The 25,422-nt window shown below is 39.3% G+C and overlaps 1 protein-coding gene across 2 annotated transcripts in view; it reads right to left on the minus strand.

Annotated features, from left to right (window-relative positions):
* The window catches only part of Acmsd (aminocarboxymuconate semialdehyde decarboxylase), a 47,113-nt gene extending 22,666 nt beyond the window's left edge, over positions 1-24,447 (minus strand). The window contains exons 1-5 of one of the 2 annotated variants that reach the window (XM_090342906.1): positions 24,298-24,447; positions 15,353-15,397; positions 12,400-12,496; positions 6,457-6,506; positions 4,589-4,825 (exon numbers count right to left, since the gene is read on the minus strand). In XM_090342906.1, coding sequence (XP_090199032.1) covers positions 4,589-4,825; positions 6,457-6,506; positions 12,400-12,496; positions 15,353-15,397; positions 24,298-24,354 — 486 coding nt within the window. In that variant the 5' untranslated portion in view covers positions 24,355-24,447. The remainder of the gene's footprint in view (positions 1-4,588; positions 4,826-6,456; positions 6,507-12,399; positions 12,497-15,352; positions 15,398-24,297) is intronic. The other variant, XM_090342907.1, reaches the window with a different exon arrangement.
* Positions 24,448-25,422: the final 975 nt, after the last annotated feature.

Consider the following 25,422-nt stretch of genomic DNA (forward strand, 5'->3'; position numbering starts at 1 on the left):
GATCTAAATAAACTAAAATGCTTTTGAAGTTATTTCTTGATCTATATAAGAAAAACATTGACAAACTCTTTTTCTTGCTTAGAAAGTGAAAAGGACTCAATGTTAACAAAAGGGATTGGTAAATTAACTATTGAAGTTGATGAATTTAGTAACTGGCAAAACAAATCACAGGAAATATCTATCATTCAAACATTTTTGTTGTTGTTGCCAGTCTTGGGGCTTACACTCAGGGCCTGAGCACTGTCCTTGGGCTTTCACAAGGCTAGAGCTCTACCAATTGAGTCACAGCACCACTTCTGGCTTTTTTTTTTTTTTAAATGTATGTGGTACTGAGGAATGGAACCCAGGTCTTTGTGCATGCTAGGCAAGTACTCTACCATTAGGCCAAACTCCCAGCCCCATTCAAACATTTTGAGCAAGGTCAAAGTGCTCAAGAACTAATCCCACACCTCAAATGTAAAGGAAATTTCTCTGCTGGTCCATTCAGAAGGGTGATTGAGGTGACATCCTTGAAATCAGGAAAGGAGTGTTCTTTTGAAACTTGAGGCTACGTAGAAAGTGAGAAAAGGACACATGAGGCTGCTCTAGGCCAGGCCAGGGTGGGCTTGATCTAAGACATGGATCAGGCTTGAATCATGAGCCTATTGCTGGATAGAATTCTTGGGCCTATAGACATACTTGCAGCTCCACAAGCCTGAGTCTCTAAACAATTTACATGAATGAGATGGCCCTAAGAAGAAAGAGTTCTCAATGCCTAAAAGGTACTAAGATGAATGTAATAGGCAAATCTGCTTTAGGCATTCTTGGAAAGGGAAATGCCATCTAGATGATGTGAACTTTATTCAATAAAATGTTTAATTAAGATAAGTATCATCAACAACCATTGAGTATTAGTGCTTACCAATGTTCAAAAAGATTTTCCTTAGAATATTTTCTTTCCATCTATATTGTGATACCAGTGTGACTTATCCTACCTTTACACATAAACATTTGTGTTAGCTGATACAATATCTCTTGTATACTTAAGCATTTTTTAATGGAAAAACAATTTTGGATAATCAAGGATTCTGGAAATGACAAGCAAGGGCAAATTGAAGATTTCTTTTCCTTCCTTCCTTCCTTCCTTCCTTCCTTCCTTCCTTCCTTCCTTCCTTCCTTCCTTCCTTCCTTCTTCCCTCCCTCCCTCCATCCCTCCCTCCCTTCCTCCCTTCCTCTCTCTCTCTCCCTCTTTCTTTCTTCCTTCCTTCCTTCCTTCCTTCCTTCCTTCCTTCTTCTTTCTTTCTTTCTTTCTTTCTTTCTTTCTTTCTTTCTTTCTTTCTTTCTTTCTTTCTTTCTTTCTTTCTTGTCAGTGGGACTTGAACTCTGGGCCTGAGTGCTGTCCTTGAGATCTTCAATACAAGGCTAGAGCTCTACCACATTGGGCCATAGTTCTACTTCTAGTTTTCTGGTGGTTATTTGACAGATAGAGTCTAACCGACTTTACTGCCTGGGCTGGCTTTGAACCATGATCCTTAGATCTCAGCCTCCTGAGTAGGTAGAATGACAGGGGTGAGTCACTGGTGCCCAGCTAAATTGAAGATTTCTAACTCAACAGGTTCTGGAGAGCAGAGCCTTTTGAAGAGAGGGGAATGATTAAATATATAATATAATATAAAAATATATAATATATATAATGAGTGCAAGTTGGAAAGAGAATACTGATGTTTTGGGATAGCTTCGCAAAAATATATTATTGTATTATCTCATTTAACTCTTAATTATTATAAAGCTTTATATCTCTATGATGCATTATTTCTATGCAGTTCAAATTAACAATTAAAAAACATCTCTTATATGTGAGGCATTAGAGACTACAAAGTCACTCATAACCTTAAAATCATAACTAACATTCATTAAGATCTTAACATATGCTCATGCTGCTATAATAACTTTATAAGTATTGCTGGTTAAGTTTTTTTTATTAAATGAGTTATTCCTTTTCCTCTTATTTTATGGAAAAGGGAGTTGAGGCAGATAGAGCCTTATGGATCTATCTTATGGCTGATATATGGTAGAGATGATAGAGCCAAACATCTAGGCATTAGTATTCTGTCTACCACACACTTGTATTAAAGTCATTTTTTTTTTGCCAGTCTTTGGGCTTGAACTCAGGATCTGGGCATTGTTCTTGGATACCTTTTGCTCAAAGGAGTACCCTGCCTCTTGAGCTACAGCACCATTTCTGGCTTTTTCTGAGTATGTGGTACTGAGGAATCGAACCCAGGGCTTCATGCATGCTAGGCAAGCACTCTACTACTAGGCTACCCTCTTGACCCAAGTCTTTTTTTTTTTGTACCTAAATATTGACCTGAGCATATAAATTAGGTTTACTTACTAAGAAGAGAGGTGTAGGAGATAAGCGGGACATTTAGATGCTTTTCAGTATCGGGCCTACCTTGAAATGACAAAGCAAACTTGGCTCTCAGAAATCCTCCTATTTGTTTGAGCATTTTACTGACGCAAGTTAGAGAGCAGTGAGGCAGGTAAGCCTTGCTAACTAAACAAATGTTCTGTCAACCTCTGGACATCACAAGTTAACTGGGGACAGGATGTACTCCTGAGTACCACAGACTGACAGCCTAACAAACAACCTAGTGAGAATGACTGATGGGCTGAGCTAGTCCCACAAATGAAAGTATCTATGTGAACCTCAACTAGATGCTGCTGCTTTCTAAGCCCTTTAGTAATTCACAAATCTAATTCTGATGAATAATAAAATGATTTACAACTGAAGTCTCACTCATACTGTGCTGCGACAACTTGAGTGTACAAATAAATAAATCTTTTTTCCAAACTCATTAAAGTTTCTAGCAAATACTTGCTTTATCAGCTTAGCTACTATAGCCAATGAACTTCAAGAAGTTCTATATTTGGAGGAACATTAAATCTTTCAGATCATTAAGAGGCAATTTAACAGGCAATTCCCCCCAACTGATGGGCAGTTGCCATAGATACCAGCATGGTAAAATTTTTTTCCATGCTGGTATAATTAGAGCTCAATAAATAGTAAATGAATAAATGACAGTAAGTAAAGTTCTGGTGAGTCCACAGACAGCTATTTAATTATTAAAGATTTTATGTTTACAATGAAAATGGCAGAAAACAATTCCACAGCAATGTAATTCTAGAAAGAAAGTAAGAGTCTGAGGTATATATTTAATTAAAAAAATATATATCTTAAATCCTGCTATCAAGGATAGTAGTTTAGGTTAAAGAAGGAACAAAGAGGAAGACTTGTGGAGGAGAATGTGAAATGATGAAATTGAATTGAAGAAAGGTATGTCAGAAAGGGATGGCACTGAATATTTGATAATATATTTTATTATGAAATGGGTATAAAAAGTAAAAATATAAGTACAACAAACATCCATATCTCAACCATCTAGTTTCAACAGGTGTTAACATTTTATATTACTTTAAATTATATATTTTTATTATATATTCTTAAAATTCATGGCTTTAAAAGTTTGACTGAGAATTGGTTCAATAAATCAAAACATATCTATACATTGGAATGCTCTTCAATTATTTAAAAAGCATATTATCTTTCAAGTCTGTCTTTAAAGAGATCGTTTTTTATAATTTGGAAATTGTCAAGTAGGGTATGAAACCACATGAAACAAAATTTCAAATATAATGTTCACTTATTTTTGGATAGCAAGATGATGATTTTCTCTTTATACTTTCCTGTATTTTCAACAATTTCTCCAAAATTATTTTATATTTTTAGAACATGTAAGTATTTTTTCCAAATAAAAACATTTCTGTATGTTATTAACATGCACAATGGCAGCGATGAAAGTGATATTTAGGTTTCCAAATAAAATTTAAAGGAAAGCAACTGTGAGTGGGGCATCAGTGGTTCAAGTCTATAAACCTAGCTACTTAGGCTGAGATCTGTGGATGGAGGTTGGAAGCCAGCCTGGGCAGGAAAACCTGTGGGATTCATCTCTAATTAATCACCAAAAAGCTGGAAGTAGAACTGTGGCTCAAGTGGTAGAGTGCTAGCCTTCAGCCAAAAAGCTAAGGGACAGCTCCAGGGCACTGAGTTCATGTCCCAAGACTGGCACAAAATGAAAGAAAAACACCATAATGTAAATGTGATAGAAAGAAGAGCTATTTTATCACAGAGTTAACTCAGTGCTGGTCTAGGAGGCACTTCTACAGACTTCTCTTTGGTGGAATGGCCCCTTCTTTTCTTCGGGAATTTTGGTAGGAGATTTCTTTCTATTTACATATAAAGCCACCAGCTTTTTCTAATCCTGGGGCTTGAACTTGAGCCCCAGCACCACTTCTGGCTTGAGCAGTTTATTGGAGATAAAAGTGTCAGTTTCCTGCCCAGACTGGCTCCGGACCATGATTCTCAGTCTCAGCTTCCTGAGTAACTAGGATTACATGTGAGCCACAGGCCTCTGGTGCCATGAACATTTTAATCTACCTACTCAGTGGAATGGTACCTCTATCTTCTCCTCACCAGCTCCTAGACTATTGCTAGATAGGCTGTGTTTTCTGTGGCTACATGTTGGCTGAGCTACAGTGGTGTACTCACTGCATAGACAGGGAAGAGTTCTTGTTCATTCAGGTCCCAGGTGTTGATGTGGGAGCCAATCTGGATCCCTGGAAATCCCAGCTCCTTTACACAACGCTCCATCTCCTTGACTGCCAGCTCAGGGGCTTGCATAGGCAATGTCCCTAGACCCACAAACCTCCGAGGGTGGCTTGCTACAGTGGCAGCTAAGTCATTGTTTAAAAACTGGCATAGGTCCAATGTGTCCTGAGGTTTGGCCTGGTGAAAACAGGGCAGGAGGTAAAATCCACATGATTAAAGCTAATTCTTTAGACATTTATTCTGAGCAATATCTCTTCTTGACTGAAATATCTTGCTCAATGACTTCTCAAGAAACTGAAACACATTTTGAGAAAGACACTGGTCCCAGAAGACCTAATGTCTGAACAATCAAACTGCCAATATACTTCTAGTCTGAAAAATTAAAGCTAGAATGGTTAGACCTAACACCCTAATTACTGGGCCATTTTTTCTGAGAGATAGAGTGAGAGACAGAAATCTTGAAGGCCTTCTTATCTGGGCCTTGCCCAGTGCATGAAGCTACAATTAAGTTACCTTGTTATACCTACCCAAGGCATGAGAGACCTGTCCACAGAACACTGCTCACAGAACTATCCTGTCCCTGTCTGTCCTTCTTCCCATCCTTCCTTTGGCTACATGTAACACTAAGGCTGGACTTTGAGGCAAATTAAATTTGCTTTTAGTTCCATTAAGTCTCCTCACTGCTCTGCAATTCAGATGATCCAGTCAGAGTTAAATTCAATTTGGTAAGTTCAGGCATACTACTATCTTAAGGAATTATGTTTGTTTGTTTTTTTGCCAGTCATGGGGCTTGAATTCAGGGCCTGAGCACTGTCCTTGAACTTTTCTCAAGGCTAGAGCTCTACTGCTTGAGCCACAGCACCACTTCCAGGTTTTTTTCCTATGTATGTGGTACCAAGGAATCGAACCCAGGTCTTCAAGCATGCTAGGCAAGCACTCTACCACTAGGCCAAACTCCTGGCCAAGTAACAGAGAAGGGCTAATTCACTAATATTGTATTTATGAATAGGTGGGAGAAATGAGTGGGTGATATTTTCATTGCTTCTGAAATCACAATAGAAGTGACTGCTAAGTTGAGCAGCTACTTAGCGTATCTTCAGCTCTTTGGAAGAGTTTCCCTCTACTGGCTCAAATTTATACCTGAAATTACTTTCACTGCTTGAGATTTAGTCACTTACCAGAGAAGGTGTTAAGAACTCCCCTTCTGAGGGGCCAGGAGTTTGGCCTAGTGGTAGAGTGCTTGCCTAGCATGCACAAAGACCCGGGTTTGATTCCTCAGTACCACATACATAGAAAAAATGCGAGAAGTGGTGCTGTGGCTCAAATGGTAGAGCTCTAGCCTTGAGAAAACCCAAGGACAAAGCTTAGGCCCTGAGCCCAAGCCCAGGCCTGGCCAAAAAGAAAAAAAAAACTCCCCTTTTGTATCCCGTATTTCCTTGGAGAGGTAATATATTAGGGCAGTATTATCCCCTTTCAAAATGATCATCACTTCAAAACAAGTTGGTTTGTCAGTTTCCCAGTAAGGCATTGAAGGAATGAGTGGCCAGATAGGTAAGTTCTTCAAAGGCTAAAGGTGGGGCTGAAACTGTGCTGTGCAATAGAACCATAATTGGAGTCCAATAGAGAGACACATTAGCTGTTTCACTAGTGCAAGGACATGACTACAACACAGCCTGGGACAGGATGCTAGTGATATCTGAAGGGAAGAGGGGGTGTAGATGGGACCAATGCCAAGACTCATCCACTTTTGAGGATCTGGTGACCTGAGTCTTTAGCATCAAGGAAATGGTTTGAGGTTTCACACTCACCCAGTAGCTAAACATGATGGGAACCGTGGAAAGAGCTTGCACTGTTACTCCTAGATATTAAAAAAAAAAAAAAAGGCAAAGCTGTAAGAACAGCCCAACTGCTCCTGCCTTCCCCAGAGCCAAGAGGCCAGCAAATCTCCACTGCATCTTTTTACCCTCCCTCCACTCCTCCTTCTCCCTGTGTCCCTTCTCTCCTATGCCTCCCTTGTCTGCCAACCTCACGTTCTTATGCATCGGCTCATGCCTGTGATCCTAGCTGGTTTTTTTTTTTTTTTTGCCAGTCCTGATTGTTGAACTCATGGCCTAAGCACTGTCCTTGGGCTTTCTCCAGGCTAGAGCTCTACCATTTGAGCCACAACACCACTTCTGGCTTTTTCTGTTTTGATTTTCTAAGTTTGATTCCAAGGAATCAAACCCAGGTCTTCATACATGCTAAGCAAACGCTCTACCACTAGGCCAAACTTCCTGCCCCTTGGCTGGTTTTGAGGTGGAAACTGGGAAGATCACAGTCCAGGTCAACCTATGAAATCATGGAATCCTATTTGCAAAGTAACAAAAGCAAAAAGGGATGGGAAATACAGCATCTACCTAGCAAGCACAAGCCCTGGGGCCAAAATTCAGTAACATCCAAAACAAAACAATGACAACAAAAATAAGTTGACTCTATTTTATTTTCCCAGTGTCTGTCTTCTTTTCTGTGAAATTTTCTTTCTTTCTTTCTTTTTTTTTTTTTTTTTGTCAGTCATGTGCTTGAACTCTGGGCCTGGGTAGGGTCCCGGTGCTCTTCAGCTCTAGGCTGTCACTCTATCACTTGAGCCACCGCACTACTTCTTGTTTTCTGGTTGCTAATTGGAGAAAAGAGTCTCACAGTTTCATGCTCAGGCTGGCCTTGAACCATGATCCTCAGATATCAGCCTCCTGACTAGCTAGTATTACAGGCATGAGCCACTGGTGCCTGGCTGAAGTGAGACATTTTCCTATGATTTTTCCAGGGCTTTATACCTTAGGTCATGAGTAACAAAGTTTTGTTTGTTAGAATCCAGAATCTAAGAAGTCAAATATCTCTTCTTCAAGGGAATACCTTCCGAAGTTGCTGTAGAGATTAACTGAGTTAATATAAGTTAGGTGAATAGAACAGTACATAAAGTAAATGTTCCATAAAGATTAGTAGTTTATTCACAGACAGCCATGAAATAAAGCCACATAAAAGCAAAAGGAAAGACTTGATGATTTGCAAATCAATATCAGCCAATCAAGATCCATTTCCAATAGTTTTCTCCTTGAAAGGATAAATCCTTGTACTTCACATTTATAGCAAAACCTCATCATTGGAGATCTAGGACGCATGCTCTTCTCTAATACCCTTCCCACCTCATAATACCCCTAGAACAGGGTATATGCACTGTGTTTCTGTTGATTGTCTATTGAAGTGCTTCAGGATTTTTGAGAAGTTCCATTTGCTTAGTTTTTTAAAAACCTGGTAAAAATATATAAAGCAGCCATATGACAGTTTCTCATGCCTTAATCCTAACTACTAGAGGGGCAGAGATTATTGAGAGGATCATAGTTTGAGGCCATCCTGGGCAAAAGGTTCCTGAGCTACCCCATTTCAATTAATAGATGGATATAATGGTTCACAACTGTTATCCCAGCTATGAGGAAGTCTATGCTCAGGAGGCTTGCAGTTTCAGGTCAGTCTCCAGGCAAAAATGTTATAGAGACCACTCTTTCAACAGAAAAAACTGAATGTGGTGGCACATGCCTGTCATCACAGCTACAAGAGAAAGTATAAATAAAGTGATCACAGTCCAGATTCTTCAAGACCTCTTTTCAAAAATTGCTGGAATAGAAAGGGAAGGAGGCATGGCCAAAGTGTGAATGAATTCAAACCTTAGCACTGCAAAAATCAGTCAATCAAGCTGGTGCAGTGGCTCACACCTGTAATCCTAGCTACTCAGGAGGCTGAGATCTTGAGGATCATGATTCAAAGCCAGTCTGGGCGCTAAAAGACTGTGAGACTCTTATCTCCAATTAACCACTAGAAAATGAGAAGTGGGGCTGAGGCTTAAGGGGTAGGGTGGTAGCCTTTAGCTGAACAGCTCAGGGACAGCACCCAGACCCAGAGTTCAAGCCCCATGATCCACACAAAAAAAAGAACACTATATCCTCAAAAAGATAACAGCATTTTATTATTTTAAAGACTTTAGTTCAAGTGCATTTATTTTCTTATTATTGAACCAATTATAACAATAAAATTCAAACTGATAGATTAAGGAAGTCAATTACTTCCTGTTTATCTAAACTTGCGATCCAATTTCTTTTCTTTTCTTTTTTATTGTAATTAGTAAAAGGGTTACATGATATTTGCCAGATAGAAGGTGCATTAATTCACATACATTGATACCCTTTCACATGTCTTGGTACCCATTTCCCTCCCCCCCCCAATTTCTTTCTATAGTTTATCTCAGGGAACCATAGCCAGAACATTGTCATTGATACACATAAGGAATGGAAACGAAGAAAAATCAGTTGTTAAAAAGTTCGTCATGCATCTCAGAAATCCTTAGATTAAAAACAATTCCAAAATTTGGACAAGGAAAATTAAGAAAGTTTTGTTTCAAACCTGATTGCTCACAATTTTAGGAAAAGCTTGTCTTCCTTATGTATAACAATCAAATAGGTCCAGACAAGTTGAACACATTTTGAAAACTACAATATATGATGCCCACACGATGCTCTCACTTGTGAGGAGGCTAACGATGCTGATTAAGAAGCGCATGCTCCTGGAAAATGCATCAGGCTTTGTGGACATTTGTGGGCCAAGGGTAGTCATGAGCTATGATGGAAATTCACCACCCCTGACCTTGACATTGGTAGCCTAGAACTGAACCAAAACCAAATATTTCATTCACGCATACAAAACAGGAGATTATAACTAACTACCACCTCTCTAATCAATAGTATGTGTGTGTGTGACAGTACTGGAGCTTGAACTGAGGGCTTAGGCACTGTCCCTTAGTTCTTTTACTCACAGCTGTTCTCCACTTGAACTCTACTTCTGGCTTTTGGATAATTGGAGAGAAGAGTCTCAAGGATGTTCCTGACCAGAATGGCTTCAAACTGCAATCCTAAAATCTTAGCTTCCTGAGTCACTAAGATTAAAGGCATGAGCTACCAGTACATGCCTCAAAGACAATTATATAAGTTCAGCTATATACCCAAGAGAAGGCAGGAGATTTACATTTAATTCCAAGGCCTTCAAAAACAAAAGGCATTATCTTGGCAGCCCAAACTGAGTAGATGTGCAATAAGAATTTGGTAACAGATATCTCTGTCCAAAAATTGAGTGTGATTTTTTGTTATTGTTGTTGTCGGTCATGGGGTTTGAACTCTGGGCCTGGGCACTGTCCCTGAGCTCTTCAGCTACCGTCCTACCCCTTGAGCCACAGCATCACTTCTGGTTTTCTGGTGGTTAATTAGAGATAAGAGTCTCACAGTCTTTTAGTGCCCAGACTGGCTTTGAATCATGATTCTCAAGATCTCAGCCTCCTGAGTAGTTAGGATTACAGGCGTGAGCCACTGCACCAGCTTAATTGACTGATTTTTGCAGTGCTAAGGTTTGAATTCATTCACACTTGCCAGGCAGATAATCTGCATTTGGCCATGCCTCCTTCCCTTTCTATTCTGGTAATTTTTTAAAGAATTTATTAATGTTGATTTTTACATCATATTTTAAATGACAAGTTTAACAAACAAGTGTTCAAGGAGGGAATCTATTTACAATCACTGGGACTTAGTATTTAGAACTTAATCAAAATTAGGCTAAGGGTTTGTATGTCATAGAAACATATTAATTTAAGAAACAAAACATTATGTCTATAGAGTCATAAGTTTTTATGTCTATATAGTTATGTTTATATTTCCATTACCATGTCCATAGCATTGGGTATGCAGTTATTGAGTCCTCGCTCTTGTACTCTTTGGATTTAATAGCCACATATTAGGGATACCATGCACCTTTTGTTCCTTAGGTCTTGACTTGTCTCACTCAACATGATTCGCTCTAGGTTCATCCATTTCCCTACGAATGCCATTATTTTATCTTGTCTATTGGCTATGTAGAATTCCATTGTGTATATATACCACATTTTCTATATCCATTCATCTGCAGTAGGGCATCTGCATTGTTTCCATCACCTGGCTATTGTGAATAGTGCAGAGATGAACATAGCTGAGCAGGTGTCCTTGTAATATCTTGGGTCATGCTGTTCAGATAAATGCCCAGAAGTGGTATGGCAGGATCGTAGGGAAGGTCTATTTTCAGTTCTTTAAGAAACCTCCACACTGCTTTCCAGAGTGGCTGAACTAGTTTGCATTCCCACCAGCAGTGTAGTAGGGTTCATTTTTCTCCACAACCCTGCCAGCAACTGTCATTGTCTGAGTTCAAAATCTTGGCCATTCTTGTTGGGGTAAGGTGGTATCTTAGGGTTGTTTTTATTTGCATTTCCTTTATGACCATAGATGAACATTTTCTCATATGCTTTTTTGCCATTTTAATCTCTTCTTCTGATAAGTCTCTCTTTAGTTCCCTTGCCCATTTAGTGAATGGTTTATTGGGTTTTGGGGGGGATTAGTTTCTTGAGTTCCCTGTAGATACTGGATATTAAGCATTTGTCAGATGTATTGTTGGTGAATATCTTTTCCCAGTTGATTGGCTGTCTCTCTACTTTTGCAACTATGTTTTTATCTGTACAGAACCTTTTTATTTTTAGGTAGTCCCATTTATCGAGTCTCTCTCCAATCTGTTGTGGCCCTGGGATTCTGTTCAGGAATCTTTTGCCTATGCCTACGAGTTCCAGTGTCTCTCCTACTTTATCATGTAGCAGTTTCATGGTTTCTGGTCTGACATTGAGGTCTTTGATCCACTTTGAGTTAATGCTTATGCATGGCGACAGGCTAGGGTCAATTTTTAGTTTCCTGCATGTGGCTGCCCAGTTTTGCCAGCACCAATAATTGAATAGGCTGTGTTTGTTCCACTGTATATTTTTGGCTCCTTTGTCAAATACAAGTTGATTATAGGTATGTGGTTCTATTTCTGGGTCTTCTATTCTGTTCCACTGATCTTCTGGTCTGTTTTTGTGCCAATACCAAGCAGTTTTTGTTATTATGGCTGTATAATAGAGTTTGAAGTCTGGTATTGTAATACCACCAGCATCGCTCTTTTTGCCTAGAATTGTTTTGGCTATTCTAGGTCTTTTCTTGTTCCATATGAATCTTTGGATTATATCTTCTATTTCCGTAAAGGATGTCTTTGGGATTTTTATGGGGATTGCATTGAATTTGTATATCTATTTTGGCAGTATAGCCATTTTCACTATGTTGGTTCTCTCTAGCTATGAGCATGGGATGTCTTTCCATTTCCTAGTGTATTCTGGCAATTTTTGAAAAGAGGTCTTGAAGAATCTGGACTCAACCTCCTGAGTAGCTAGGATTACAGGCATGAGCCACCACACTCAGCTTAGTGTTTTATTTTTAAACAAGGTATAACTAATCTTAAAATATTTAAAACCTATACTCTTAATGAAGCCAAGCAGCTGACTTGGCAATGATCAGTTGTCATTAGGTAACTCATTCCAAATAGTTAATAGACTTTAAGGACAGATATTGCTTATTCACTAAAGGCAGGTATTGGTAATCTTCCTCATTGGAAGTACCTTTTTTTTTTTTTTTTTTTTTTTTTGCCAGTCCTGGGCTTGAGCTCAGGGTCTGAGCACTATCCTTGGACTTTCTCAAGGCTAGATAGAGCTCTACCACTTGAGCCTCAGCACCACTTCCAGCTTTTTTTTTTTCTATGTATGTGGTACCAAGGAATTGAACCTGGGTCTTCCTGCATGCTAGGCAAGCACTCTACCACTAGGCCAAACTCCCGGCCCCTGGAAGTACCTTTTTGATCCATTTCCCTAATACGAACTTCTGGATCCCAGCAGTTCTCTTGGACTACTCTGAAGACCTTTCCATCTTTCACCATCTTTGCTTCTCCCTGGAACAGAAAATTCACTTAAGTTAATCTTTTCTTATATGCTTTAGAACATGTTTCACTATCACTTTAAGGGATTTTTAATTAATCCTCACAAAAGTAGAAATCTGTTCATTTAAATCCAGCTTTCTCCCCCTGTCCCTCCCCCTCCCCACCTTATGCCTTCCTCTGACTTGGTATTAATGTGATGTGCTTTGTGAATGTAAGTATCTGAACAAAAATAGCAATGCCACAGTCATAGACTTTCTGGCCGGCATGGCTGAGCATAGATGACTGTGCTGACTTGAACCATTAGTCTTGTAGACCCAAGAGCAGCCAGTGTCTGGAACATAAATGTGCAACATTTTAGAATTGGAATAAGGTAGGGGTAGAATCGTGCCCTTATAGATGCACTACCTAGAAGCATTTTAACACATACAAATCTGTCTGATTCCCCACTATTGTGAAATGTATGTTTGTGGCTCCTTCAAATTTATATGTTGGATCCCCAATCTCTCACAGTAACAGAAAATTGGCTTGCTATTTGTATTATTGCAAATGTTTAGTCAAAAGACAAATGATATTTTACAGTTTTGAGTAAGGTTTTACATGGCAAACAACTTCTCCTGAATTTGTCCCAAGAACCCTGGAAAACCAAAAGTTAAAAAGAAACAAGTAGGAGCTTGGTGTGGTGGCATATGCCTGTTATCCTAGCTACTTTGGAAATAGAGAACAGGAGGCTGGCTATGTTTCCAAGTCAGCATCCACAAGAAGTTAGCAAGATTTTATCTCAACAAAAAGCCCTATATAGTAGCATACCCTTATAATTCCAGCCACATAGGAGGTACAGGTAGGAGACTCCTAGTCTTACGTTGACTGTAGACAAAAACCACCAGATACCATCTGAAAAATAACTGAAAGCAAGTAAAGGGCTGGAGGGTTGGCTCAAGTGGTGGGGTGCCTGCAATCAGTTTTATGCAAGCATAAAACTCTGAATTCAATCTCTAATACTAACCTCCCTATTCTCATAAAGAGAGAAAGAGGGGCGGAGGACAAGCAGGGAAATATTTTAGAATGATCTTTCAGAGAACAATAATCTCTCGGGTAAACCAATCACAAGGGACAGAATGTATTTGTTAATCAAAGGAATGCAGGAGGAAAAGAAAGGGATTTTAAAATCTTAAATATGGGCTCATCTCATTGATCTTGAATAATTTGCTTAATACTATAATTTGCATGCTGTTTTCTAGTAACTGTAATTCTTAAACACTGTAATTCTGAAAATTATAGGCTTGATTATGCTTAATTTTATTTTGTTTTGTTTTAGAGAAGGGGGAAAAAAGAAAGTCCCTGTTATGTTCTATTAGAATATTATTGTAATTATCGAAATAAATAGAACGGTGTATGGAACTGAAAGTATTTTCCTTCTTGTTTTCTTCTGGAGATCTGCCACTACATTTATGAAATCTCTTGACATTAAAAGAAAATGAAATGAAGGTCATTCAAACCTAATACTGAAGGGCAAACCTCAGCCTGGTAAATGGGATAAGAAAAAAAAAGCCCTCACAGGCTGCCTGTCCCTGAAGTTGTGTTATCAACTCTGTTCATGGAAGAGGCTTGAGGCAAAATGAGAAGCAGAAACCTAGCTAGAAACTAGACTTGGAAGGGAAGTAGGATGATGCTTAAACTAGCTCTTAGGGGACACACTTAGGAGAAGGTTAAGAATGAGCTGCCTTCAGGATCAGGACCAATGGTCTTAACTCATTTTGGGTCCTTCAAGGATCTGTATCATGAGACTTCTTCCCACAGTTCCAATTCCTTTCCACCTGTTTGTTCCATAAACTCGTGCCAGAGTAGCTATTTTCTACAGGACAGCTAAAGTGCTTTTAAAGGGATAAAGACCTTTAAAATAATTTTTATTACTTCAAGAGTAATGAAAATTGAGACTGCTGCTTAGCATGTCCTATAAATCTGTGTGTGATTGGGCCTATTTCCTACTATCTTCCTAGTCTAACTACCTTTCAGCCACATTGCCCTTCCTCCCTGCCTTCCTTCCTTTTTTTGTGCTGTTCTGAGACGTGAACTCATAGCCTGAGTGCTGTCCCTGAGCTTATTTTGCTCACAGTTCCAACTTCCAGGTATTTTTTTTTGTTTGTGTGTAGGGGTAGTTTATTGGAGATAAGAGTCACACAGACTTTCCTGCCCGGGCTGGCTTTTGGCTACGATCTGCATATCTCAGCCTTCTATGTAGCTATGATGATGGGCATGACCCATCAGCACTCAGTAGAACCATGGTTTTTTAGGACCTATCTTAGTCATGTTGGTATTTTCACTAGATGCTCAAGAATGTTTTCCTTGAATTCTGAGAGGGCATATGGTAACTCTGAAAATGAAGCCAGACCTGAGCTCTGTACAGGTCTAGATTCCCAGCTCATTTCCAGGCCCCATTATTTACAGAATGTTTTGCTCCATGCCATCCTCTTCTCATATCAAACTCAGCCCTTAATAACAGTGGCTTTTCACCCTTTGTCTCCAATGTTTGATTTTTCAAGTGTTTGCTTAAATCTAACTTCCATTCCTTTGATCAGTTTTAATATGCGGTAATAACTTGCAAGGAGAGCTAAGTCACTCCCTTGAGGCACAACAATAAATGCCAAAATTGATTTCCAGGGCAAAAGAAAGAATGATTTTTTAATGGAGTCTCAAATTCTAATTTTACCTTTATACAGACAGCTTTTTGAAGTCACCCCCATTTTTCTCAATAATTCTGAGACATTGATGCTGCTCCCTTGCATATTACAAACTTAATGCAAGGGCAGAAAAGTTGAGTTGCCCTGGAGGCCAGGTCCTGCTTATAGTTATTCTTTGGAATAAACTCACCTTGTTGTGGTGTTGGAGCTGGATCCAGCCTCCATAGCCAAATCTCTGCAGTGAGAGAAGCACAATTAGATAAGTCAAGAAGAGAAGGTAGCAATCTTTGTACCTCCTCAGGTGAGGAAGGATCCTGAGCTCCATCTTTTCAGGTATCACTTTCCCATTTGGCTGCTCAGTACCCTAAATTGCTTATTTAAGTCCATTTACTTTTCCCTCCTAAACTAGGTGCAGTGGCTCATGCCAATAACCTAGCTACTTGAGAGTCATGGATTGGGAGAGTTGAAGTTCAAGGAAGCCAGCCTAGGTAACATGTTTGTGACACCTCTATCTCAACTAATGAAAAGCTGGGTATAGTGACATCTGTCATCTTAGTTATGCCCAGGCTTGCCCAGGCATAAGCTTGAGAATCCTTCTTAAAAGTAACAAAAGTCTAAAAGGCTCAGGTGGTAGAAATAGTGTCTACCGAGTGTTGACTCCACAGTTAGAACCCTGGTATCCTCAAACAGATAATAAAATCCGGTATCTCAAAAATATGCAGTTTGAAATTTTAAAGTGAAGATGAACATCAAGCTGTCCATATTCAGGCTCCACTCTAAATACTTCCAAGGATTACCCACATCCCATGGACTGTAAGCACCTGTCTTTAGGAAATACACAGTTCTTTCTAACGGTGGGTTTCAATCTGTGAGTAGATCCAATGGATAGGGTCCTAGACTTTTAATAAACCTGAAACAGGCTATGTATGCAGTAGATGCTATCACCATACTACTCAGATTCTCTCTCCTTCCTGCTTCTGTGCATACCAGCTTGACCCTAGCCATCAGCATTTGCATTTCTTTGAGGGCTTTCCTTATGTCCTTTAATCAAACCCTTTTGGCAGGTCAGAAGTACTAGGAAAAATAGTTCCCTCTCTCCAACTCCACAACACTTCTCAGTCTATGATGGGATGTGTTTGTATATGAATACATTAATAACCCTGGGTAGAAAAACTGATGCAAGGGCACATCTATTCTGAACAGCAATCTTTCATTGGCTGCCTTGATTCCCTATCTCACCTCTCCAGTTTATCAGTGTTTCCTGAGATCACTTCCAAAATATACCACTTGCTTCAATTTTTGTCTGAGGGCTATTGAAAAATGCAAGCTTAAGCAGGAAAGGAATGAAATGGAGAAAAGAATGTCTCATATAGTATGTTTTATGAAAAACTTCCTTATCTATGTTTCTCTCTGTATGTATGTATGTGCAACACTGGATTTCCTTCTGTAAATAGCTTATGCAATCAATTATACTAATATATATAATACATATATAAAATACATTTATTCCTGCCAATCATGAGTAAAAATATTTGAAAGCCACTACCTAAGAATATAAGTGTATGTGACTCATGTAACTAGCATTTTTTTTGTCAGTTCTAGGGCTTGACCTCTAGGCCTGGGCATTGTCCCTGAGCTCTTCAGCTCAAGGCTACCGCTCTATCACTTGAGCCACAGCACCACTTCCTGTTTTCTGGTGGTTAATTGGAGATAAAAGTCTCACAGACTTTAATGCCCAAGCTGGCTTTGAACCTCGATCCTTAGATCTCATTCTCCTGAGTAGCTAGGATTATGGGCATGAGCCACTATGCCTGGCTAGTAAGTAGGACTTTTAAAACATCATTCATTCATTGCCTCGTGGAGTCTCATGTAGGACAAGCCTCTCTAGAGCAGAGCAAAAGACAGTTTCATCCTGTGTCACTCAAAGTCTTCTAATCCCAAATTGCCTTTTCATTTTCCCTCTGATAATACCACTTGGCCAGAGACGTGGGTCAGGATGAGGAGAAACCTGAGCAGCACTCCCACAGAAGTACAACTCTTCCATTGGTTGTCCCTTTCCATGTGAACTGCAGTGCAGTTAGGGTATTTGACTATGTTTGACTGGGATCCACCTCAAGAAGCTTACTCTTGAATACTAATTCTAAGTAACCAGAATTAATTCCTCTTCGGTGAATTCTAAACCAGTTTTATTCTACCCAGGTACAAAATTTGCCCTTGACTTCTAGTTGCAAGTAATGGTATTAGCTCTGACAAGCTACTTCCTCTTTACTGATATCTGTGGACTCTGTTGCAGCCTAGGCATGACAGAATCTGTGTCTACTAAGACCTAGCTTCTCCTTCTTAAATCTGGTTTCTCTTTGCCTGTATTCAACAGCTCAATTCTCCTACCTTCCTGCATCCATTCAGTGCCCTTGTACCTTTCCCTTATCTTCCTTTGAAAAAAATCTGGAAGAGCATTTGTTGGAGTATGAGCCAGGTTTTATTAGGAAGCACTTGCCACACCTTCAGCCTCCAACAGGTGCATTTTAGAGAGTAAATGTGAGGCTACCAATATATTCTTGAACTAGAAATTTACCTGGTTATCTTTAATGTAGAAGATTTCCACCTCTCCTGCTTTTTTCATCCCTACCGCTGTTCTCTATCTCTCCCTCCCTCCCTCCCTCCCTCCTTCCTTCCTTCCTTCCTTCCTTCCTTCCTTCCTTCCTTCCTTCCTTCCTTGCTACACATCTTCAAAGAATTTCATCATATGGATGCCAGAAGATTGGAGAGTAGGTGTTTCATTTGGGGGAGGACAGAGAGGTAGAGGTAGGAAGAGCATAAGATCATAGTGACAGATCACTGCTCAGGAATTTGACTTCTGTGGAGAACCCTCCTATGAAGGGTAATAAGATGAGGATAAATGGGATAGCGAGACATAGCATGTTACAGGAATTAGTTGAGGTCATGTACCTATAGATATTAACAAGAGGGATGGCTTATAGAAAGGGCTTTATCAATGCAAATTATGGTGATGGTGGTGGTAGTGGTGATGGTTGTGATAAGGGTGAAGGTGGTGGTAATGGCAACAACGAGGTGGCAGTGGTAGTTGGCAGTCATTATGGTGGCAGTAGTGATAGTGGTGGTTGTGGCTGTGGCCTTAGCAGTGATGATGGTAACAGCAATGATGGTAGTGTGGGCTGGTAACGTGGTGGGAGACAGTGATGGCAGTGGTAGTGACGGTAGTGGTAGCAGCTGTATTCTACCTGTAGGTGGAATACATTGGCATCAGACACTAGCAAGAGCTTAGAATCAAAATTTGTTTTTTTCCACTCTGTGTTCTGACATACCATTCCTAGAAAGTGTTAAGTTGCTCCATAAGTACCTTGTAAAGATATTACCTACTCAGAGCAGCTTTATGTGTTCCAAATCTAGGCTCCATATAGTCCCCCATGAGTATTCATTCTGGGCTGAGCCAAATCTTGGGTCTCAAAGGTGTAACCCTACGAGTGAGTTAGTCAGAGCATATTAAGGAGACATGCACAGTCTGGAAGTGTTTGACAGGAGCTTGTGTCCCAGAGGCATTTATGACATCGTACATTAAACTTTGAAATTTCAAGGGATCTCAGCTTTACATACAAGAGACATATTTCCATATAGGTATATATGAGTCAAAGTGGATGAATTAAATGACATTCGTTTTTGAAATGAAGCCTCATATATTGCCCAGCCTGTCCTTGAAATTCTGGGCTCAACTGATTCTCTTGCTTCAATCTTCTGAGTAGCTGGGGCTATAGGCATATGCCATCATGCCAAATTTCTGAATGGCATTTTTAATGTCTTGGGAACTTATACCTTCCTGAGGTGAGCAACGCTCCTCCTGAATGGCAAAACCAGACATCTATTACCTCAGAACAGTGATTTAAAAGTTAGGTTGTGTCTGAGCTTTCATCTTTGAAAATCTTACCTTAAGCAAATGCCATTAAAACATTGTAATAAAAGAAGATGTACATATATGCATTTAAATCAAAGGCCAGCATTTTTTACCCTATTTAAATCTAAGTGATACTTTACAATCCTTCCTACTGGGTACATGAAGAGGTAGTCAATAAAACCTTGTGGAAGAAAAAAAGCTAAAACTTTATGGATTTGTTATGGATAATCTTGTTGTAATCTTGTTGCTTCCTGAGCCAGGATCTTCCTGTTTGAGACAGCAGAGTATGGATCCTGATTCACCAGAAACCATTTAAGATCTCTAAAATTTCCTGTTTTTCTACCGTTTTAGTGTGTGTGTGTGTGTGTGTGTGTGTGTGTGTGTGTGTGTGTGTGTAAAGGATCTGTAAATCCAACTTATACCATCATTAGTGAGTAAAAATGAAAGATTTTTGAAACCTTGGTCCTTTGTGAGTTTAGTTAATCATCAGCCTGGGTGTGTTGATTCTGCTTTTCTTTTTTTTTCTTTTTTAATTGCACAAGAAGGTCAAAGTTGTGGTGGCATGTCTATTAATATTTAAGAAGGAAAGGCACATTTGAAAGGAGACATTATTTCTTCCAAAGTGACCTCATCTTCTCAAATAAAATTGTACTGGCTTAAATCTTTTCATTCTTTTGTTGGAAAGTTTGAAAAAGAATGGGAGAAAAGTCTAGAGAATGAGGTTTTTAAAATAATATTTTCTCTACTAAGAAATAATTTAAAGACTAAAATAACTTTTCTGTAGCTAATGTCACTTTAATTTTAACTCATTTAACTCTGGCTCTGTAGACTAGAAATGAGGGTGGAGGGAGAAAGAGTCCAGAACCATTACTATTTCTCTATTTCTGGCTTTCATCCCTGTTGTTTGGAACTGGTTGTTTCATTATTGGCTTGCCAGCCCTCAGAGGTACACTGTCATGGAACAGATGTAATTATTTGACCAATGGGCTGGAGAGTCCTAAGGACCTCATAGTGAAGCTATGTCAGCAAGAAGTTGTAGAGTAGGCTGGTGTCAAGGAGGACACTGGCTAGTGGAGGGTAGTGTGGACAACCCTCGTGGGCCAAGGTTTTCTTAAAGTGCATCTATGAAAAGAGTACTCTGGGGAGACCACTGTTGACCCATTTACATGGGGTCATTTCTTTTTTTTTTTTTTTTTTGCCAGTCCTGGGTTTGATCTCAGGGCCTGAGCACTGTCCTTGGACTTTCTCAAGGCTAGAGCTCTACCACTTGAGCCTCAGCACCACTTCTGGCTTTTTCTCTATATATGTGGTAGCAAGGAATTGAACCCGGGTCTTCGTGCATGCTAGGCAAGAACTCTACCACTAGGCCAAACTCCCGGCACATGGGTCATTTCTGAATATCAAGTACCTCATCTGTAAGGTATGGTTAATAAAAATAAATATTATATTTGAAAGTCGTACGATTTTTGTTTTTGCAGTACTAGGACTTGAATGCCTCACACTCTTGAGCCATGCCCCTAGCTCTTTTGTTGTTGTTGTTGTTTTTTTTTCCCAGATAGTGTCTTGTGCTTGCTTTTTGCCTCAGGTGATTTTGGATCAAGATTCTCCTATCTATACCTCCCATGTAGGTGAGATTAGACAAGTGCCCCATGCCTGTTTTACAGATTGAGGTAGGGTCTTACTTTTTGTCTAGACTGGCTTTAAACTTCCATTCCCCTGAAAGCCAGCAGGCCAAGTGCTTGGAAAGTTTCCAGGGCACATATTTCTCCCATGCTTGTAGTGTGTGTGTGTGTGTGTGTGTGTGAGAGAGAGAGAGAGAGAGAGAGAGAGAGAGAGAGAGAGAGAGAGAGAGAGAGAGAGAGAGAGAGAGAGAGAGAGAGAGAGAGAGGATGAATGAAAGAGAGAATGAGGGTGAGAGTGAGTGAGTGAGTTCTGGGGTTAGAACTCAGGGCGTAGGCACTGACCCTGAACTTTGAGCTTTTTGACCTCAAGGCTCTACCACTTGAGCCACAGCTGTTCTTCCAGCTTTTTGGTGGAGATAAGTGTCTCATGGATTTTCCTGCCTGGGTTGACTTTGAACCACGATCCTCAGATCTCAGCCTTCTGAGTAGCTAGGATGACAGGTTCAAGCCACCAGCATCCTGGTTGCCCCATTCTATTTACCTTTGGCTTTATTAGTGGTTTTAAGCTGCCAGGTACCACTTTAGGATTTGAAAGCTCTTCCAGATGGGGAAGGCTCAGGGTCCTTACTCTTGTAACTGATTTAGAAACATATTTCGGTGCTTATAGCGAAGGTCTTGTTGAGCTATAGGTTTAGTAGGGAAGTAATCATTCTTCCCAAGGAGAGTCTGTTTTCCAGAAACAATAGAAGTTGGCTTAAATAAAAATGCCACACTAAGAGTGTAATGAGAGGCTGGATATGGACATGAATACTTGTAATCTTAGTATTTAGGATGCTGAAGTAGGAGGATCATGAGTTTAAGGAAAGCCTGGACTGGGCTATATCGTGAGTTTGCCTTAGAAAAACAAACAACAACAACAAAAACAGCAACAAGAATGGATAAAATTCAGGTTATTATTGTTTTCTATAGTTTGCCTTATGCCTGCCAGTGAAAGGAACTGAAAATTCTTTCTTCTGGTAATGAAAATATCTTAACTATGACTGTCTTACTGTCTTTCTTAGTCTAGATAACAGACATTTACTTCTCACAATTCTGGAAGATGGGAAGTTCAACATCAAGGCACTGGAAGATTTAGGATCTGGCAAGAGCCCATTCCCTGCTTCATAGATGGTGACTGCCTGTTGATAATTCATTTTGTGGAAAGTGTTAACAAGTTCCCATGAGACTGTTTGGAAGGGCACTGTCCAATTTCTCATGATCTAATAGCTTCTGAAAGTCCTAGGGGAATGAGGATTTTCAGCATATGAAGTTCTCAGGGAATATAGATATTGAGAACATTGCATATTCTAAGACTCAAATTTTTTGTCTGTGCTAGACACAGTGGCTTATGCCCAGCTATTTAGGAGGCAGACATCAAGGGAATTATGGATGGAGGCCTGAAAGGCTGGGAAAAAAGTTAGCAAAACCCATTTCAACCAACAAACCACACTGAAGGTGTTACTCAAGTGGCAGAGTGCCTGCATAGAGCACAAATCCCTTCATTATAACTCAACTACCACTGAGTGAAAAAGATCCTTGTCTGGATAAGGAGGTGGATGGCATAGACTTGTGATAGATTTGCGGCCAGGGGCAGTGCACTGGTGGGTAGTGTATTTTGTAGAGTAAATCACAGAGAAAAGTTGGACTGTTAGAATTAACACTCTTTGTTATTATAAAATATCACATTAAACTTTAAAAAATCTCAGATTAGGGAATATAATCTAATCCTTTTATTTCTTGTATCGTCAATCAGTTCATTCATCATGCTATTCACCAGACAACTGCTCATAAAGGAGGGGTAGAAAATGGTGAGTACAGCAGATACCCAAGAATTCCTGTGAAGTAGCTGGTGCTTTCATTTCATGAAATCATTAACATTGGTGTATTTGTGTTCACACGTTAATAAGTCATTGGGAGGTCAGCTCTGTTCAGAACAGTGTGTTCCCAAGTAAACATTTAGCTCCCATTTACCTGAACAGTGAGGCACACTTTAATTAGAGCCCAAGTTTTTTTCCAATTTGGGATAAAAATATGAAATATTTTAAGTGATATGAAAGTACTAATATGGCGATGCCTTGTATACATAGGTGGAAATGTCACAGTGAATACTCCCCTCCCCAATTAAACTAATACATGCAATAATCAAGAAAAGGAAAGTATTAGCAGCATGCTAAATATGTTAAAGACTGAGTAAAACTTAATACTAAATCAGAATAAACTTTCAGAGCATCTAGTATGTTTTCTCTATTCTCCCACCTTTCCTTTTTTTTTTTTTCTTTTGCCAGTTCTGGGGCTTGAATTCTGAGCCTGGACACTGTCCCTAAGCGTCTCTGGCTCAAGACTAGTGTTTTACCACTTGAGCCACAGCATCACTTACAGCTTTTTCCGAGTAGCTTGTTGGAAATAAGTCTCATGGATATTTTGGACATTTTTTGCCTGGACTGGCTGGCTTCTAAGGAGATCCTCATATGTCAGCCTTCTGAGTAGATAGGATTATAGACAAGTAGATAGGATTATGGGGTGTGAGCCACCTACAGTGGCCCAGCTTTCCTTTTTAAGTATTGATTCACTCTGTGTGTGTGGGGATGGAGACAGGGGGGAGAAAGAGAGAGGAGGGAAGTTAGGAAGGAAGGAAGGAAGGAAGGAAGGAAGGAAGGAAGGAAGGAAGGAAGGAAGGAAGGAAAGAAAGGAGGAAAGAAAAGAAAGGACTACATAGCTTAGGCTAGGTTCTAACTTGTACACCTGCTTTTGCCTGAGGGCTTGGATTAGTCTCTTTTTCTCCCCCACTTTCTCCTTCTATCTTTTTCTCTCTTTCTTTCATGCTGGGAAAGAGCTTAGGGCTTGAAGTTGCTAGACAAGCACTCAATTGGTGAGCTTCAAGCATACTAGGCAAGCACTTTACCAGTGAGCCACGCCCCCAGCCTCCACCTTTTACAGACACTCATTGTGCAAAGATTTCATGTCATCTGTTCTTGGAATTTTTCATGTACCTATTTCCTAGTACTTCACAACAAGGATTTATAGCTGAAAGATTAGAAAGGAAAGGTTTTAGATAGTGTCCTAAAATAGACTAAAAAATGTTTTTTTTTTTCTTTCACAAGACTATCTAAGCCTGGTGCTTCTAAAACTTATTTTAAGCATTTTGGAAAGGAAATATATTTAAAAAGTCTCAAAACCTGTAACATTCCTCTTTTAATAGTCTTTAAGTTGAACTTGTAAGTTTAAATTCTGTAGTTGGCAGGTATCCTTCCAGCAGATGAATATGTGATTTAAAAGAAAGTAAATCTGCTTGACTTAAATTGTCCAGAAATTTTAAAGAATTTTTCATTTGAGGGTTGGAGTGATTTCAAAAAGTCACTCATTTCTTTAATTAAATGTTCTTTCTAAATAAATATAAAAGCCATTTTTCACAAAATTAGGAAATAAAGCTGTCACATATTTTAAAATAGTACCTATAACAAAGAAACATAACACCTCTTTCCCCAAAGAGAAAGATCTATAAATAGAGGCATTGAGAAACCCTGGGGAAGCTCCAGAAATAATTCAACAAATTATTACCATTACCTTTTCTAGATCTGGCCATTCTTTTGGAAGAATATGACTATGGATGTCAATTTTCATCTCCAGAGGATCAGAAGAGACACGTAAAAGACAAAGAAATAGATTTTTATATCAGAAGATCTCCATGAAAACCATGGTGTGAATTGATTTGCTCAGTGCCTTTTATGACTACATTCAGGTATCAGGCTGGCCTGGCCAGCCCAGTCTCATTCCATTGAACTTCCCTATTAAAGTTCAATATTCTGTTTGCATATCTGGCTTAGAGTCAGTGCTCTTTAGTAATCAGGATTTAGTACAAAATTTAAAATGAAACCACAACAACACAGAACTGAACTTAACTTCTGAGATCAAAAGTACAGCAAGCTGTGCTGACTTTGCAGCAGAAAAAATGTCAAACTTTGCAGTTAAGTGTGTTTATTTCATAAGATATATAAAGTTAAGATTACATACTGTATGGCTAAAAGGAACCAAAAAAGAAGACTTTTAGAGAAAAGTGACAGATCGCTGACTCACCTCATTTTACACTTAGTTGTATTCCTCAGATTGACCAGTTTCACTATTTTTGCTTTTATCTTTAAATAATTAACAATTGGCTTGTTTGTGAAGATATAGCATGTTGAAAACTGGAGGAGCAAATTTGTATTTACTTTTAAATCATAGAGAATGTCCACTTTTCATTCTGTGTTTTTCCTTTATTAGCTTTGTTTTGTTTATTCATTCTGTCATTCATACCTGCACAATTGTATTTAACAAGCACTCATCAGGAACTACCATGTTCTGAAGATATAGGGCTGAATGAGATGTGGTATACATCCTATAACTGATCATTGTAAATAGCTTATCTGTGGGGAAAGAAGGCAAGAGCCATTAAAATGGATGGTTGCCTGGTTAGTTGGGAAGACTTTGACTAGGACATGAAGTGGGTTTCACGGGTTGAAAGGAGAACCTGAAATGAAGCTGTTCTTTATTATTCTGTGTTTATATGTTTTTCTAACAGGAAACATAAAGTATTCCAGGAAATTAGGATCTGTAGCAAAACTTTGAACCTGCTTTGAGATGTTACCTTTAGCTCTGCCTTTATAATATAGGACTGAATAGTCAAAAAGCAACTATATTATGGATAAATTT

This window comes from Megascapheus bottae, chromosome 12 (assembly GCF_031878675.1).
Source record: "Megascapheus bottae isolate mThoBot1 chromosome 12, mThoBot2.hap1, whole genome shotgun sequence".
Classification (NCBI taxonomy): Eukaryota; Metazoa; Chordata; class Mammalia; order Rodentia; family Geomyidae; genus Megascapheus; species Megascapheus bottae.